General features: G+C 44.2%; 1 protein-coding gene across 1 annotated transcript in view; it reads right to left on the bottom strand.

Annotated features, from left to right (window-relative positions):
- SPTBN5 (spectrin beta, non-erythrocytic 5) overlaps window positions 1–17,190 on the bottom strand; it is a 133,173-nt gene that overhangs the window by 76,445 nt on the left and 39,538 nt on the right. Inside the window, exons 24-29 of the mRNA XM_065403795.1 lie at window positions 16,201–16,346; window positions 14,312–14,426; window positions 11,808–11,918; window positions 10,302–10,481; window positions 7,572–7,775; window positions 5,456–5,605 (exon numbers count right to left, since the gene is read on the bottom strand). Of these exons, the coding sequence (XP_065259867.1) occupies window positions 5,456–5,605; window positions 7,572–7,775; window positions 10,302–10,481; window positions 11,808–11,918; window positions 14,312–14,426; window positions 16,201–16,346 (906 nt within the window). The remainder of the gene's footprint in view (window positions 1–5,455; window positions 5,606–7,571; window positions 7,776–10,301; window positions 10,482–11,807; window positions 11,919–14,311; window positions 14,427–16,200; window positions 16,347–17,190) is intronic.

The raw sequence follows: 17,190 nt of genomic DNA on the forward strand, positions 1-17,190 counted from the left end.
CTGTTGCTGACTGACCAGCTGGAAGATACCACGCTGAAGATGGCATCTTCTGGAAAGGCCGCCCCTGCACAGCTGATTCAAAGGTTGGTGGTGGGGTCACTCTACTGGAAGACAACATCACTTCCACAGTGGAAACATAGATTGGTGCAGATGAGGTCTTGCAGTGATGGTCTCTGCATGACATCCTGCAGCTCAGTCCTAAACTGTGCAAAACCAAAGCAATAGAAACTTGCCTTTTCCCCTATTTTTACAATAAACTCCTAATCCTTGTTCCTTTGGCACTGGAAATTTCCATTCTTCCTCTGCTGTGAAGGAGTGAGAGGTTAATAAACATTCCTCGTGAAAAAAAAAAAGGATAAACTAAAGTATCCACATTCAAAATAAAAAGCTCTATTCCTCCAATGCTACCACCATCACCACCTATCCCGTCTGCAAAACGATATGAGCATGTGATGATCTGAAAGATAAATTATCAAGCATGAGTCTCTGCTCTCTGACAGTGAGACTGCAGACAGAGGAGGAGTGAGCCAAGAATGCTCGCCAGAGACAGACCGTGAATTTGCCGTTATGTCGTCTGTGAAAAAACCCAAAGCAGCTAACCTAAGCAACGCATCTGTTGCCTTGAAATGGTTGGGAGAGAGCAGAGTATATAGAGGTCTGCTTCTGTTAAAAAACAAAGCAAGTTTATTCTCTTTTCATCTCTCTCAGACGCTGCCTGTCTGCACTCAGAATGGCAAGATCTCTGTTCACAGGTCTTAGGAGAATTTCCTACAACTGTTCCAAGCAATGGCACAACAGAATTCAGCAATAAAAAAAGATAGCTGTTTGCCTAATTTCCTCCACATGTGCTCTATTTTCTTTAGCACAGAATGATCCTAGACTAAACCCTGCTGAAATCCTTCGAAGGTTTAAGTAACTTGGATGTAACATAAGATGCTGGCACGAAGTCAAACCTGTCACACTGGCACGGAGAACGAATGAGAAAGCAGTTCTAGTTTAAAACACTGTGGGCTGCTTACCTTTTTCCTTCCCCTATTCCTTGCTGCTGGAAGAGACTTTGTTCAAGGTATATGCAGCATGTTCTGTGTATGTAAACAACCCACAACAGGGATCTGACTGAAGCAACTATGTTAAAGAGACGCATGCACATTCTCCAGACATGTGGCTACAAAAAGACACAGCTAAGTAATGCCACCCACCCACCCACAAAAAGTCAGAAAGGAGGGAAAAGAGTTGTGAAATGTCTGCCTGCCTGACGGGGATCCTTTTTAAACAGGTGTTCACTTCGGTCTGTTCCAAGACCAGCAAATGACAAAATCCTCCTTGTGAAAGTGATTTGGAAGTCCACAACTGAAGCCTCGGGGGCAAACGAGGGAATAAAAGCTTGTTATGAAATTAGACAGACAACACGGCTACCACTACACTTGTTAAGAAATGGCAGTTTAAAGTGCTCTCCTTCATTCCTGCCCATGCCACCAAGGAAGAGGACCTGTGTCATTACTCAGCCACATTTTAGCTCTGCATAGCCATAGTAGTGCTCAGTCTGATAGAATGAATCCCCCATCTGCTGTTTTAATGGATATGCATATAATACAAACTAAATAAATATTGATGTGCAGCTTTATCAAACTGAAACTCTGGACCCAGTAGATGGATGGAACCAGCTGCAGAGGATACCAACACATCTCTTGATACTCTCCCTTTATTCAAATAAATGTCCAGAGGCAGAACCTGAGGCAAGATCTGTGTGAAGAATTCCCATGTGGAGAGAGAAGAGAACAGAAGTGAGAACCCCTTAGTGCTAAGTAGAGCACAAACACAGAACAAAAAGACAGTCCCCGTCGTAAAGACTTTAGACAACCAACAACACAAGGGTACAGACGGACCGATATTGGAGTACTGGCAACAATGAGACAGTATTTGTCAACCTGATTGGCTCTGCTGTTGCATTTCTTTATAGATGCCACTCCTTGAGGGAAAGCTCTCTCACTGAAGAGTGCCTTATATTTGGAGCTTAACATATTCAGGCTTGGGCTCTGTCTGGTCTCTCTTGGCAAGGAGTTCAATAGCCAGGTTCAGTCATGGAGAACTGTTCCCCAGCCTAATAGCCTAACCCTGCATCTCTCCAGCTTCAGAATCACTGCAGAGTGTAGCTGTTTTGGAGGGTCATGGAGGATGAGGTGGTCTCCACAGTTGCCAGGTCCCATACCATTGCAGGTTTTAATAAGTAAAAACAGGACTTGGCGTTGTGGTTTAAAATGAACAGAGAGCCAGTGAAGTTTGCAAAACGCAGGTAAGATGTGTTGCTATCTGCGTTCTTTACTTCTGAGGCATGCTGATACATGCTAGACCAATTTCAGCCTTTCTGTGGCATTTTTATTCAATATCAGATGAAAAGAGTTACAGCAGATTAATTTTGAGGTGAAAACGAACAACTTCCTGGGTTTTCAGTGGTGGAAGAAAAGCATTCCTCAGTACTGTGGCAAACTGCAAGTCCAGGAGTAGTGATCAGTCCAATCTGACCCAGAGGCTTCATACCAGCTTGAGCATCTGTTTTCTCTTACCCTATGTTTTTAGTAAATTACGTGTCTTCCCTTTGCCACCAACATCATTGATGTGTTTCTTGGGTTAAGTTTGAATCATCTGCTCTTCATCCATCAACAGATCTCTTCTAGGCATTGTCACATCTCAGGCTATGTCTACATGACAAATTAGGGGTGTGATTCACAGCTTGTGAGAGCTTGCATGCGAAAGATAGTTGTATAGCCACAGTAGCACAGGAAGCAGCAGCAGCAAGTACATACCCATGGAGTTCAGGTGGGTTTGTATGTGAGGCAGCTGGTCCGTGCTGCCATTGTGTTTGCTACACTACTATTTTTAGCATTTTAGTTCAATGAGAGCTAGTGCAAGTATGTCTACATGAGCTGGGAATCACACCATAACTTACAGTGTAGCCATAGTCTCAGCGATGATAGCGGCTATGTCAGTGAGAAGGGAGATTAGTCTCATGTAGGTGCTTTGCTCGATTTCAATAGGAAAAGAGGTATCTTTAAGCCGTACTTGTCAAAGTGGATTATGGCAAAATATGACCTACCTTTTTATTTAAAAAAATAATTAAGCGAATACACCCCATGTCATTCTTTATATGACTAAACCTGCAACAAAGTATCATGTGTAAATACACCAAGAATGAAAAAACATTTTAGTGAATGTGTCACACTTAAGTTTCTAAGGGACTAGTATAAGAAATAAGGAGAAATAAATACTTTCAAAATTCTTCCTTCCACCCCAAGAGTGATTCTCTGCTGTGCTCGGTTTCTGCTGAGTGCAGGGACAGGGGGGCTGTCAGACAGCCTGTTATGGCTCTCCAATTCTCTGCCCCAGCCCCTGCACAAATTATAGCACTATAGCGATATTGCCCCCACACACACACACACACATACTTGTGCTGCGGCAGCTCTACCCCTGACCCTAACGTGCACTGTGTGGAGGGAGAAGGAAGCAAAGAAGCCAGCTTTCCTGGCTCTACATTTGCTGGTTTCAGTTCTGTGAATAGGTATCCACAACAGAGAAACCAATATCACAACTGGCATCTTTGGCAGTCTCCAGAGAAAGGTCGAGGACTGAACTGCCTGCTACAGTCCTCTGAATCAGGGTTCAGGTATGCTGGCAAGGCAGTCAGTGGAAGCCTGGTCTGTGTTGTGCTTCACCTGTTCTATGGATGGTGGACTTGACTCTCCTAGGCTGTTTATCCAGCAGTGTACAGCAGCACCCAGTTTACATGGATACATAAGTAAAGTTAAACTGAGTTGCACTGGCTGGTGTCTGCATCAGTCTAACCACTGGAATTGGTGGATACTGACTCCTTCCATGTGAAAGCGGTATAATCTTTTGTAACCCTTGCCCATGCAATGTGATGGAGAGCATGGGAAAGACTAGCCTCTTATCAGCAATCCTGTGTGTCCCACCTTTGAGACAGCGTACAAATAGGAGCGGTATACCTCTCTAGCACCCCTTTGGGGAGACGTGGGTGTTGCTCCTGATCTGACGGGAGTCGAGATCTGCCCCACCATAAGAGGTAATAACATTTATTGTAGCTTTCAATGCATTTTCAGGGGAAATAAATTAGTGAACCGGTAATAAAGCAACATAGAGACTGCCTTGCACTCCCTTATGCTGGGGTATCCCTTCTCATCAAAATGGCTGCCTTTACTAATAGAATAAGAAATGCCAATTTCATCTGTAGCACTTATTTTCAGCTGCATTTCTCAATGTAGGTAGAGCAAGAAATGTTTCTCAGAAGCAGATTGTACTTATGAAAATGGGTATATTGTATTTTCCTTTTAAGCACACATCTGTGTGTTGGCTGATTTCCATTTCACTCTTAAGAAAATATGCCAAAGGCAGAATTCACCCTGAATAAAGGCTTTTCACAGTGCCTGAGCCTCCCGTGATGATGTTATCCACATGGGATGTTAGCAGGGTCGGTCAGTCCTTTTTCGCTGAGGGTAGGTATTTTCCAACCTGTGTCATTTGTTAGTTGAGCAACAAATACAAATTTATAGCCAGCAGAGCTGTGCTACACTTTACTACAGAAACCTGAAACCAGGTGAAACTCTCCTGGCTTCGGGTTTCAGCACAAACTCAGATCATGGCTGCCAAAAGAGCCACATGTTGGGAATTCTCAGCACAAATGCATTCGCTTCAAGCACTGAGAAGTGGTGGCTCCAAGCCCCTGAACTTCAAAGGGTTAAATATCATTGCACAATATAGCTCAGGGACACTCTGCCAATGCAGCTCCCAAGTGTGTGCATTGACGTGGTGGCACACACGTTGTAGGGAAGCTGGCTGCTGCTCAGTTGCGTCTGGGAAAGTTCCACTGGCACCGAGGTATGAAGCATTTGCACAGATGCAACCAAAGTCCAACAAAAACCTGAAACCGTTTTGCTGCACTGCCACCAATCTCAGAGATTTAACTAACAAGAAATGTCTCCTAAAATCACCTCTCCAAGAGAAGCTACCTTGAGATTCTACTTGCTTCAGTTCCATTCATCTCTTCAGTTGTGATGGGCATGGCAGTAGCTGTTGAGAAAAACCCACTCCCTTGGCATACCTGCTGCATTCTGGCAACCTGTTAGTTTGAGCAGAGCCACATAAAACTACATCTGAGATTGCACCCACAGTTTTCATGGCAGAGAACATTAGAACCTAATGCTCTGATCACTGGTACTTGAGATGAATTTTTAAAAAGTTACCACCAGTAGAAGATTGGGAAGAAGAAAAGATTATGAATGTATTTAATACTGGTGAGGAAATACATTTCAAGTGCTGACATCCTGCCTCAGTGTATCCTGTATGCATCTGCACTTTGGGTCTTCAAATAATCCCAGTTATAGTTTTACAGTCACATGAGTTTTAGGCTGGAAGCATTTCACCAGAAGCAAAGGTCACTCACCTCCTGAGAGTTCAGGATCTTTTCCAAATGATCCTGATCCCGGTAGAACATTTGTTCTCGGTGTATCTTCTCCAACCACTCCTTCTTCTGCTCCCATTGATGGTACACATTAGCCTTTTCTTCCAACAAAGCCTGCAACTTCTGCTGGATCTGAAGGTGGTACACAAAGGAAAACCCGTTTTAGTTATTGTAGCCCATGGGATTAGGGGAAGGCAGGTAGGAGAAACCAGAGCTGGGAGTGACCTCTTCGATGGCACTTTGGCCAAAGTTATCAAACAACTTGGTGGAGAGTAGGAATAAATGCTAGCACTTGTATATGGGCACAAAGAGAAGTTGAGGGGTGTCCAATCTCATGTGAGGAGGAACATTCGTGACAGTATGTCTGTATACATATGTAGGGGCCCACGCCAACATAAAGCAATAGTAGCTGTTTCTTAGGCTCCTTCTCCAGAACTTATTCCTTGTTATCCATGGCCACCATGGTAGGCACAGAAAATACCATTGAAAGTTGACAGGACAGACACTTGAATGATGTGTCAGCACCGGGGCCGTGTGCCATAAAGCAAGCGCGTATGAACACATGGTGCATCCGTGTTGAAATACATGATATTCCAACTGCCAAAACTATTGGTGTCCACAGGCCTCTCGCTATCAGCACTGACTTCTGATTCTTTTAACTGTACTTGTATGTTCAAAGCCTTTCACAGGTTGGGAATTGGGAAGATTACTAGTTATGGTAGGTGCACACTGCAATATTTAATAAGCATTCAGAGATAGGTTGGTCAGAGGAGAAGGCACAGCACTTTTTATTAACTACAAAAACTCTGCTCAGGCATCTGGAAACACCAAAACCTGATCCTAAGGTACATGATCTGCACAGAGCAAAGCTTGGAGGGCATGGGGGGTGTTGTGTTTAAGACTCACCTGACCTGGACACAGTCTGTGCTTCAAGCCAGTCCCCTACATGGGCTGCTAGACCTTCACCAGCTACAATTATTCACAAGGAGTTGAATGACAGGTTGATGTCCTGTCTGGGTGCAGCACATGTTTTTAGCTCTGAGCTATTATGACTTGTCTTTGTTTCTTGCTTGTTATAAACAGAGAATTGGTTGAAGTCTATCAACCCTCAAGCAGATCTAAGGACAGTCAAATTAGAGCTGTGATTTGTGCTATCCCTTTAGTTTCTTTCATTGTTCCTAGCCATATTTCGAATACAAGGCTTTATTTTGTGACAATGTATTTTATTGCAGCGGTGGTTAATATTTTGAACAAGTGTCCTATCATAACTTCTGTTATAAAGGTTTAGCAGAGTATCCCCTACTACCTAACGGGCCGAGGTTTCACTGAAGAGAATGTCAAATATTTTTTTATAAGATTTTGTGTATAAATGATCAAAATGTTTTACTCTCCAGCAATTGTGTGGGTGGAGGGCAATTTGCCTACATCCCTTCCAACAGAGATATTAGCTGTTGGAGTTCATTTTCTTGGTGATTATTGGGTTGTAAGAATGTGAGATACACTGGAATACTCTCCATCATGAGAAATGGGTGATTGTACGGGAATTTTAGAGGATGCTTGTCTTGGTACCCTAGAATTCTGCTTCCCATCTTTCTTTCGTTTTTTGAGATTTATCTATTTCAGTATCATTTAGAGCTGCATAAAGTTTGCCAGTTATTCTTTTAGATTTTCTTATGTATTTGAGCCTTTTCAGTATATTTGCCCAGTCTGGTCTAGTGTAGAGGTAGTGCCAAAACTGGAAGGCAAGAACTTGTAAAAATCCAATTCAGGAAGTAAGTAGCATTGTCTCGATTGCTCAAAAGATCCCAAACTTCTCAGATAACCCAAACTCTGCTTTGGCAGGTATTTGTATGATTCCCACATGGGTCCATCCTCATGTATGAAGTGATCTGAAAGAACATTCATGTGTGTCCAAGGCAGATATTCAACTGAGGGGTGTGTGTGTGTGTGTGTGTGTGTGTGTGTGTGTGTGTCCGTGTGTGTCTGTGTGTGTCCAAGCCCAGCTTGAGTGCAGAATGGTATCTGTGACAGTACTGAGCAGTTCTGTATGTGACTGTGACTAATGACTCAGATATGCTATCAAATGGTTTCTGTTTACCTCTTTTGATGATATTTTCTCTTCCTGCAGCAGCGACTGTCCTAGCTGTGCCACCCGATTGTATGTCTCCTCTCGTGCCTCGATCTCTGCCAACAGCTGCTGATGTTGGGTAAGCCTCAGGCTGCTAGTGGATATATCCCGGATTGTCTCCTCAGTCTTCATTTCCCTCATCATCTCTGCTGTCCAGGAGAAATAGTCCCACACCTGGAACCCAAGAAAAAGTCCAGGTCAGGTTAGTCTCTAGTCGCAGGCTTAGGTTGTCAGACTGGTACATCACTGCGTAACTGTTCATCTCTAATAACAGATAATGCAGCTGTAGAGAACAAGGATAATATTCCATTAAGGCTTGTAATGCTATTATGAACCTCAACCGGGGAGTACTATAAGCTCAGAGGAATATCTACTTTCAGTATTAAAAAACCCACAGGCCTTTTGTTGTAACATCAGAACCACGACAACATTGTGCAATGTCTCATCAGCAATAACTGGATGTTTTCGGTTGCCCTTTAGACATCTCTGCACTGTACTATACAGATTTTCTTCAGAATTCTGTAGGCAGAGAGCCACAGTTAGAATTTCGGAGACAGCGTTTGAAGCTCTCAGCTGGGGCAATGATGTACAAGAACACACACCAAACACCTGAGAATTGTTTTCGGAATGTGACTGAAGAAAGTTGTGAAGCTAAAAATAATTCTACATGTCTGTGTGCACAGTTTTGTGCACCTAATTGATTGAACCCCAACCAGCCCACTTATTGTTGGTCTCTCATTGAGTGTGCAATAAAGGTTGTGCTCCTGTCAAAAATAGGAGGGTGTGGAACACTGGTGGAGCTTGTGTGGGAAGAGGACTTAACGTTTTGTTATATTTAAATTGTTCCTGGGCTATCTGAGGTGATCTTGTGGATATGGATGGGTCTGTTTGTTAATTAGTGTATTTGAAACAGATTGTCAAAGGCCTCCAGAGTATTGCACAGGTGCTCTTCTATTGCAGAGTACTAAAACTCCACATCAGAAAATAAATAATAATGCTTCATTTGCATACATGATTGCATGCTTTGCACTTGTAACTCAGGTGCTTCGTTTTGAAAATTTAATCAATTATAAATGGGTGCTGTGACCAATGACCATGATTTGTACGTGACCATCACCAGTAACTAAGATGATTTTTGAGGAGGACGATTCAGTGCATGTGTGCAGATTTCATTTCAACTTGCATGGGTGTAATTCAGAGTCAGGGCTGGCTATCACTCAAGTCACTGACATTCCACTTGACACAGTGCAAATATCTAAGGCTCACTGAGATTTAAGTGTTAGGGGAAAATCCATAAATCTAGGGATTTTCAGAGCATTGGAATGAACCAGCAGCCACAGGGGTTTACTGAACTATTGCTGGAAATATGCAAGGACAGACAAGACTCCAATCTATAGGAGACTCTTGAGCAGAGCCAGCCTGAGACCACATAGAGTCTAATGCAAACTTCAGCACATGGGTGCTCATGGCCTTTGCTAAACCATGAAACCCACTTTAAACCCTGCTTCCACTGAGGGTTCCTCCAGAGATTTGGAGCCCTCTGCTGTCATAGGACCTGTGGTCACTAGGGCCAGCCCTGCTGTTTAGTCACAATGAAATCAAACCTGACACAATGCAGAGGGAAGCACTAGATAACCCAGGAGAAGTCCCTTTCTACAATAATGATTATCTGATTTCTTTTAAATAAAAGAACCCACAACATGAACCAGGACAAGTGAACAAATACACAGCTGTCTCTTTATCTAGATATCAACAAAGTAAAAATATCACCTCTTATTTGCTACAACTGCCTTTCACATAAGTTCAATGGCCCCGAAGAGCACTCAACACAGATAGAAAGAAGGGAAGCAGAGTGGCCCTTTGTGCTCACCAGAACTTGGGGGCATTTGGCAGTGAGCCAGAACTCGGCTGCGGGTTAGAGCAGCCTGCTATTCTCTGTGCCAGCTGCCTACAGCACCGTGGGGTCATTCCTAGAGCTGAGCAAATAGTTGATCTTTCAGTTCAGTGGCTGAACCAAAGAAATCCCCAAAAATATTTGGTTAATTTGCAACCAAATCTGAATTTTTCAGTTTTTCTCATTAAAACAGAGAACTGAAAAAAATAAAATGGTTTGGGTCAAAACAAAAATACTTCCGAAGTTGATTCCAATTGACATTTTGTTTTGAAACTGTCGATTAGAACCAAAATGTTGAAATGGTCCATTGTCACCCAGCCATTCCCCTATATACATGTACATACAGATGACACCCACAGAATCACCCACTTGTCCATTCCCTTATCAACACTCATGCTTACATGGACAGATAGGTGTTGGTTTGCAGAGATGCGGAGCATTAGCGATTACCATCGACTTCAGTGGGATTTTGCAGGTGCTTGCCCTCTGAGAAAATTAGGTTTATCTCCTTCTCCACCTGCACATTGATGTCAACTTCTGCCAGTTGCCCTACACAACATACACTCTCATGTATGTCTGTATATGAACATCCCTTGCACTCTGGCACAATATTTCCCCATCTACTAATACACACTCACAGCTCTGAGCTCTCATACACTTAGCAAATGGCACCCACAAACACCTGTCTGCACTCACATTCTGTCACATAAACCTGTGTGCCAGACACACATGCTCATGCTCACATAACATCAAGTCAGATTTCTTTGTGCATTAACAGACAGAATACAGAAGGCAGGAGTGCTCACATCTGCTTGAAATTGGTAAAGCTTGCAGGCCTGTTCCAAATGTTCCCTGCGCTGTTCCACTTTAGACTTCAGGGACTCCCAGTTCTCCACTACTGCTTGCTGCTTCACTTGCAGGTCTGCCACCTGTCTCTCAGAGCACCGGGCCAGCACGCCATCTGCAGCATCGATCAGCTTCTGCAGCTGCAGAGGGGAGAAAGTCATGCGGGTTAAGGGGCAGGTCATGGAGGGCCAGTTAGCATCACAGAAATGATAACAAGACCTATATCAACTGCACAAGGCACCAGAATTCAAGTTACACTTTCAGAACAAAGTTTTCTCCTGTGCCAGTTACAGGCATATGGAGTAACAGTGACATCCAGTGTCTGCTGAGGTTCATCACATCTTGTCCCATTTGTAAAGATGGGAGGCTGTCAGGGATGTGTCAGATATGGGTATCCCAGGAGAACAAATGTCCCTACCCGGTTTTTGATAGGGGCTGTTTAGATTAGTCACAGATAGGTTCTTTATGGATATTTGTCTTGCCTCATTTCCCTTTAAAGGTATCATGCAGCTGGTTTGGTTAATTCCAGCGTGCCATTCCTTATGGATAGCCCAAGGTCTAGGTGTCAGGCCCTTGCCCCTTAGGTGGTATGCTGCCTTAGTAATTTCAATGTAACATATTTTCAGTACTCTGATGTTGCATTTATCAAACTAGGTTACCAAGAGACAAACTGCATGAATTTCCTTCTTACAGCCAGAGCCGAGCATGTCTCTTTGGACAAAACAGGATTCTGTCTGAATAACAGCACTTTTCATGACCTGAGCCTTTTAAAAAGTTTGTATAACAAGCCCCAGCCTCATATTCCCAACTTGCCCTCCTCTCGCCAACCTCCTAAACCCGTCAGAATTCCTGAAGTCTATCCTAGTGAGCTCCCACCTCCCTCTCCTCTTCCATAACTCCCTCTAACCAGCTGGTGAATCCATTGCAGGGCACAGCAATGGAAAAAGCATCTCACTATTCATTGGATGCCTCTGTCATCCGATGAGAGAGGCATCCAATGAATAGTGGGATGCTTTTGACAGGAGGGATAAGCCTGGCATAAGCACCCATTTCAAGTGGTTATTGGAACCAACCCTCTGACCCATTTCAGAGTCAGCCCTAATTATAAAGCCTGTCTTGTTTTTAATGTTTTAAACCACCCACTTCATACCTATCGCCAATACTCAAAGACATTAAAAGAAAGAGCAGGCTTTGAGGGAGACCATTCCAGGCTCTGACAGACAAGTTAATTGTGGGAAAGTGTTGCTGGAGCTGGCTTGGAATCCAGGCTGTTTGCTGCACATTAAAGAGTATCAGAGGGGTAGCCGTGTTAGTCTGGATCTGTAAAAAGCAACAAAGAGTCCTGTGGCACCTTAAAGACTAACAGACGTATTGGAGCATAAGCTTTCGTGGGTGAATGCCCGCTTCGTCTTTAAGGTGCCACAGGACTCTTTGTTACATTAAAGAGTGTGAGTGACTGATCTCACCTGCTGCTCATGCCCTAAGAGCTCGTGTTCAAGGGCCGCATGTTTGCGTAGCTGGGACTGCGCGCCACTCATGTCCTTAGCAATGTCATCAGGGATGCTCTTGGACTTCTCCTAGCAAGGAAAGAGTTAATGGGAGCTTTGTTAATGAACACCCCAAGGCACAAACATTAAGGGTCCACTTCTGAGAGCTTTACTCATGTTACGGGGACCTTTCTTACTCTGCAAGCAGGGCTGGATTTCCAATTAGGCACAGTAGGCATGTGCCTAGGGGCGCCAGCGTTCTAGGGGTGCCTAAAAGTTAAAAGTGGGTTAAAAGTTAAAAAGTGAATACATACAGCCCCCCTGTGGGCGGCCGGGTTCCTGGCATGGGTTGGTGACCACCCAGCGTGTGGGGCTGGAGCAGGGTGAGCGTCTGAGTCAGCCCGCCTGGGGGCGCTGTGAGCCATGGCCAGGCAGGGCGGCTGCTGAAGGTGCTGGGAGTGTCCCAGCCCCTTCCCAATCTCGTCCGCCCTGCTGCCTCTGCCCCGTGCTGAGTAGGGAGAGGGAAGGGCATGACCGGTGCCCCATTCACTTGCACAGGCGGAGCCAGAGCACGGCTGCCACGCCAGGCTGCGGGAGGAACGGAAGACACCCGGGGAACTGCTCGCTCTGGAGAGAGGTACAGTCCCCCCCTTGCACCTTGCCTGGGGCGGGTGGGCTGTGCCCTGGCTCGGGCTGGGAGCGCGGTGCATGGCAGAGGGTCTCGTGCCTTCCCGGGGAGGTTGTGTTTATATTTCGTTTTGTTTCATTTATTACGGAAAACATGAAGGTCAGCTGTAGGCAGGGGGAGCGGTGGCGCTGAAGATGCTGTGCCTAGGGGTGCATAAGGTGTAAATCCAGCCCTGTCTGCAAGTAAGGACTTCTCACGGGGACTGTTCAAAGGTATTACTCAATGTAAAGCTGGCAGAATCTGGCCCTAAGACATTATGTGGAATCTGAGTGTAACCCACTGGCAGTGTGTGTTACAGCTCCCTCTTGTGGTCAGTCCACTAAAGGATAATAGCCTACTACTGCTACACTTAATGGAGTAATTTTAGCTGAAATGGTAGAGGTCTGTACTGAAGTGCTGAAGGCTCTATATACATAGGCTACTGAAGACCCATGCAGGTGGTCATTACATGAGTAAGAGGAAGATGACCTGCTGACACAAGGGGTATCCAGAGACACATAGAGCAGCAGATAATTCATCAAGTATGCTGAGATCTACACTGGACTGACCATTTTGATTTTAAAACAAATAATTTGGAGAATCCCTTGAATTTGGTTGCAAAGAATTCTTTTCAACATATAAACTGGTAATGTTCTAGAAAAGACAGATAAACACAATGGGGCAGTGGGGCATACAATATCTTTTAGGCCAGCCTAATGGACTAGAAGTAGCACTGTGTGCTATGATGCATGACTACCTCTCAGCCCACAGAAATAAAAGTCTGACCAGGCTTGTGGCAAGGGTAAGCCTTGAATAGCTCTTGTAGTGGCACCTGATGACCTACTCAAAAGAGACATTGGTAATTAGTTTAGGGTCTCAGTCCACTTCTTTGGCAACATACAAACCATCATTACAACTGCCACCTGTTGGCAGCAGTCTCAGCAGAGAGGCCAACGAATGAATGGTCATAACTATGGAATGACCGTTCTAACCTTAGGTGTAGTACATCCAGATTACAATTGAGGTCCATTAGCAGGGCAGCCTAGGGAAACATTGCCTCTGGCTGGGCTGACCCTAACCTATGGATAAATCAAGAGTTTGGGCCTGCAGAGCTTTCAATTCAGCACTTTTGTCACAAAATTAACGATTAATACATTCACGCATATACACAGTCTCTTAAAATCTCAGGTGGTATCTAGTGAGATAAGGGGATGGATTCTCCACTCACTTACACTAGTTCAAATCAGGAGTAACTCAATTTAAGTCAACGGAATTATGCCAGTGTAAGTAAGTGGAGAATCCAGCTCATAAAGTAGCAGAATCCTACTGCTTTGCTCGTTGGAAGCCATGTTGGATTTCCTCCTCTGTTTCACACTTAAGGAGATGCCTTTTTGTTGGAAAATATTCTCTCTAATGTATAGAGAATCAATGCTGTAAAGGGGAGCACAATGAGGCAGTGAACAATAAAGCCTTTTTACTCTGGCTTGATGGACTAGAAGTCGCATGACAGCATGTGCTGCAATATGAGGCAATTTAGTCCAGCTTCAGCCTCTTGCTCCTCACAAAGCTCAGCAGGCGTCTAGTCACTTATACAGCTCCAGCAGCCGCTCCTGACAGCAGATCAAGTTCAGTCTTTGAGGGATTCCATAGGAGTCTTTTTCAGCACTTCTGGTCAGAGTGGCTTGTGAGGTATGGGTCTTTTCTGCAGGGAAACTCAGTAAGCCAAAGGGAGGAATGGTGGGTGTCCTAGAGACCCTTACAGCACTAGGCAGAAATTAAAGACCCACCTCCTATGTTTTTTCACCATGATTTTTACCTCAATGTGGGTGAGGGCATCTGTCAGGTCTTGGTAACTCTTGTGAATTGCCTCTGCATCCTTCAGTCGCTCGCCTCGTAACCTGGTCATCTCCAACAACTCTTCCCAGGAGTTCCTGCAAAGGGCCATGGAGAGACAGACCATGCAAGGGTGTGAAACGGAGACAAATAAGATGAATAGGAGGAGCAAAGATTTTAAAAATATCCCTGTTTAGTCTCTGGCTCCAGCCACCCATGCCTGGCTGAGGCGATTCCCTTGAGCGCAGGCAGGCAGTTTCCCATCACTGAGTCAATCTTACAACAGTTCCTGTCACAGTCAAAGGCAGGCTATTCAATACATGCCATAGTAGGATTCAAAGGAGGTGGCAGCAGAAAGGCAGTCAACAAAAATAAAGAGTAAATCACCCACTCAGTCGCACTGTATTTTTGTGAGCAGTTTATGCCACAGCAGGCTTTTTACATTTTATTTGTAATATGTAATGGGATGATTGAAGCCAAATGGTTTAGGTGCTATTAAACATTTCCTGGACTGGATTTTGGTTTGGGGGTAGGCGAAGGGCCCATCTCATGTGTATCATAGTACACAAAAGGAGAATGAAAATATGAGAACCAGAGAGGGAGAGCCTAAGAGGTAAAATTAGAAGCATGACAAAGTCAGAAGAGTATGTATAAAAGGAGGGCTTGTGAGCATGCCTGAAGAATGAACACACTCAAACAGAAAAGCATTAACTTTTTAGAATGCTTAGAAAAACTAAATCTGTCTGTGTGACTACAGATGGAGCGTGAGAGAGAGGAGGGAAAAGAGTGGTGTCACTCTGCTTAAGCTCCAGCCACAATCCTGGAGCAGCTTGATGTTTCAAATAATCAACAGAGAAATAGCGAACAATGCTGACATTTAAATGGTCCCTGTTAGCCTTCAGTGTTACCATGCACTGAGATGAATGGGGCAGCTCGCACCTCTCTGTGATATTAACTCTGTCAGATTCTGAAAGGCTGCATTAGATCCATTCATGTTTGGAAGATTGTCTTCACAACCACTAGTCATAGCAAGATAGTCCTGAATTCTCATTTATACTAAGGCCCCCTCACACCTCGGTGGCAGGGTAAAGAGGCCTTAATGTAACTGAGAATTCAGGGCCTCTACTCTTTTTAAGTGAAAGCTAACATTCTGCAGCAATGATGTGCCTGTGTGGAATACCAGCCTAGTTTAGCTCAATTCAACCACAGCTTTTATCTGATCCAGCTGGTCCAGTCTGTCCTTCAATGACTTTTTTCCTCCAAGAAATTCAAATTTGAACAGTAATAATTATACCTAGCTCTTTTATAGCACTTTTCTCAATAGGTCTCAAAGTGCTTTACAAAGGAGATCAGCTTCAGGATCCCCACTTTAAAGGTGGGGAAACTGAGGCACAGAGTGGGAGGAATGACTTGCCCAAGATCATCCAGCAGGCAGTGGCAGAGCTGGGAAGAGAACCTAGGTCTGAGAACCAGTCGAGTGCTCTATTCACTGACCATGCCAACCTGATCATAAAGACACAACTAACCTCCTAGCAGCCCAGTTAAGTGATTCCCTTTAAAATGACACAGGACTCTCACTGATACTGCTTGTTAAAGGTCTCTGGTCCACTGCACAAGCTGCCAAATCAGAAAGCTGATACTATGATGATTTTTTTTAAGAACAAGGCATATTGGCTGTCCTGTGCCAATGAAGTTGCCATTGGCGTCATTTCAGAACAAGCCACATCTCCTTTCAGGTCCCCACTGGCGTACATTTATTAACTAATGAATTGTGTGGGCATGTCTTCCACTTTCCTGGATCTCTTCCCATTTGGTCCCCTGAGGTAAGAACTGAAAGAAGAATAAAGGAAATAGCCAGTGCTGGTCTCTTACCGTAGCTCCTTCTGCCTCTGCCGGATCTCTCTGGATTCCGAATGCCCATGGTCCAGCAAGTTCTCTGCCAGCTGCTGGCAAGCTGCAACTCTCTTGGCAGCCATTTCTATCTGGTGCTGGAACGTATCATATTTGGCACAAAGATGCTTTTGAAAGAGGAGCAAAAAACAGGGATCAGACTTGGTTTGGGAAGCTGCTGTTCCACGTGGATATCTGCTCAGCTGCCTACTGAATATAGCCTAACGGCAGGCAATTGGCAGGTGACCGTAAGGAGATGAAGGTTGACTGTGACTACATAATTTTGCTCCAAAAGACCAACAGGGTCTATAGATTAGCTAGAAAAATGAAAGAATGCTGCTAGCTCTACAATGCAGGTAGAGGCAGAGAGCATGTTGCAAATGGTAGAAGCATCTCAAAATAAAAAATAACTGGACACCTGATCAAACATACAATGAAAATTGAATTGAGTTCATATTATTAAATAATATACACGTAAGGTATGAATACAAACGTATATTCAGTGCTAGAATTTCAGTCTGCCTCAGTCCAACCTCCTTGTTTGTGGACACAATTTTGCACAAGCCAAGATTTTTTAAAAATGGGTATATAAAATGAGTGGCCTAAATGAGTGGCCTGATTTTCAAGAGTGGTGAGCACCCAGCAGCTCCTACAGACTTCAATGGCAGATGAAGATAGGTAGTTAAGTGTCTACCCATTAATATTTGTGACCAAAATCTACTAAATGGACACTACTTTAAATATCTGGTGATCAAAATATAGAGTGGACCTGAGCCACAATGCTCAGTGCTGGGATTGGCTCCAAATCTGAATTTCCCAAAGCATAGGCATTTTAGGACTCAGTATTCCAGTATGGCTCATTACAGAGACAGACCCAAGTCATAGTGCTCAGATCCAGTCCTGTTAATCAAATTCAAAACTCCAGTTGAAAATTTTTGTAGCAGGAGTGGGAGCCAGAGTTCCAATTCTGGC

Source organism: Emys orbicularis, chromosome 4, assembly GCF_028017835.1.
Source record: "Emys orbicularis isolate rEmyOrb1 chromosome 4, rEmyOrb1.hap1, whole genome shotgun sequence".
NCBI classification, from domain to species: domain Eukaryota; kingdom Metazoa; phylum Chordata; order Testudines; family Emydidae; genus Emys; species Emys orbicularis.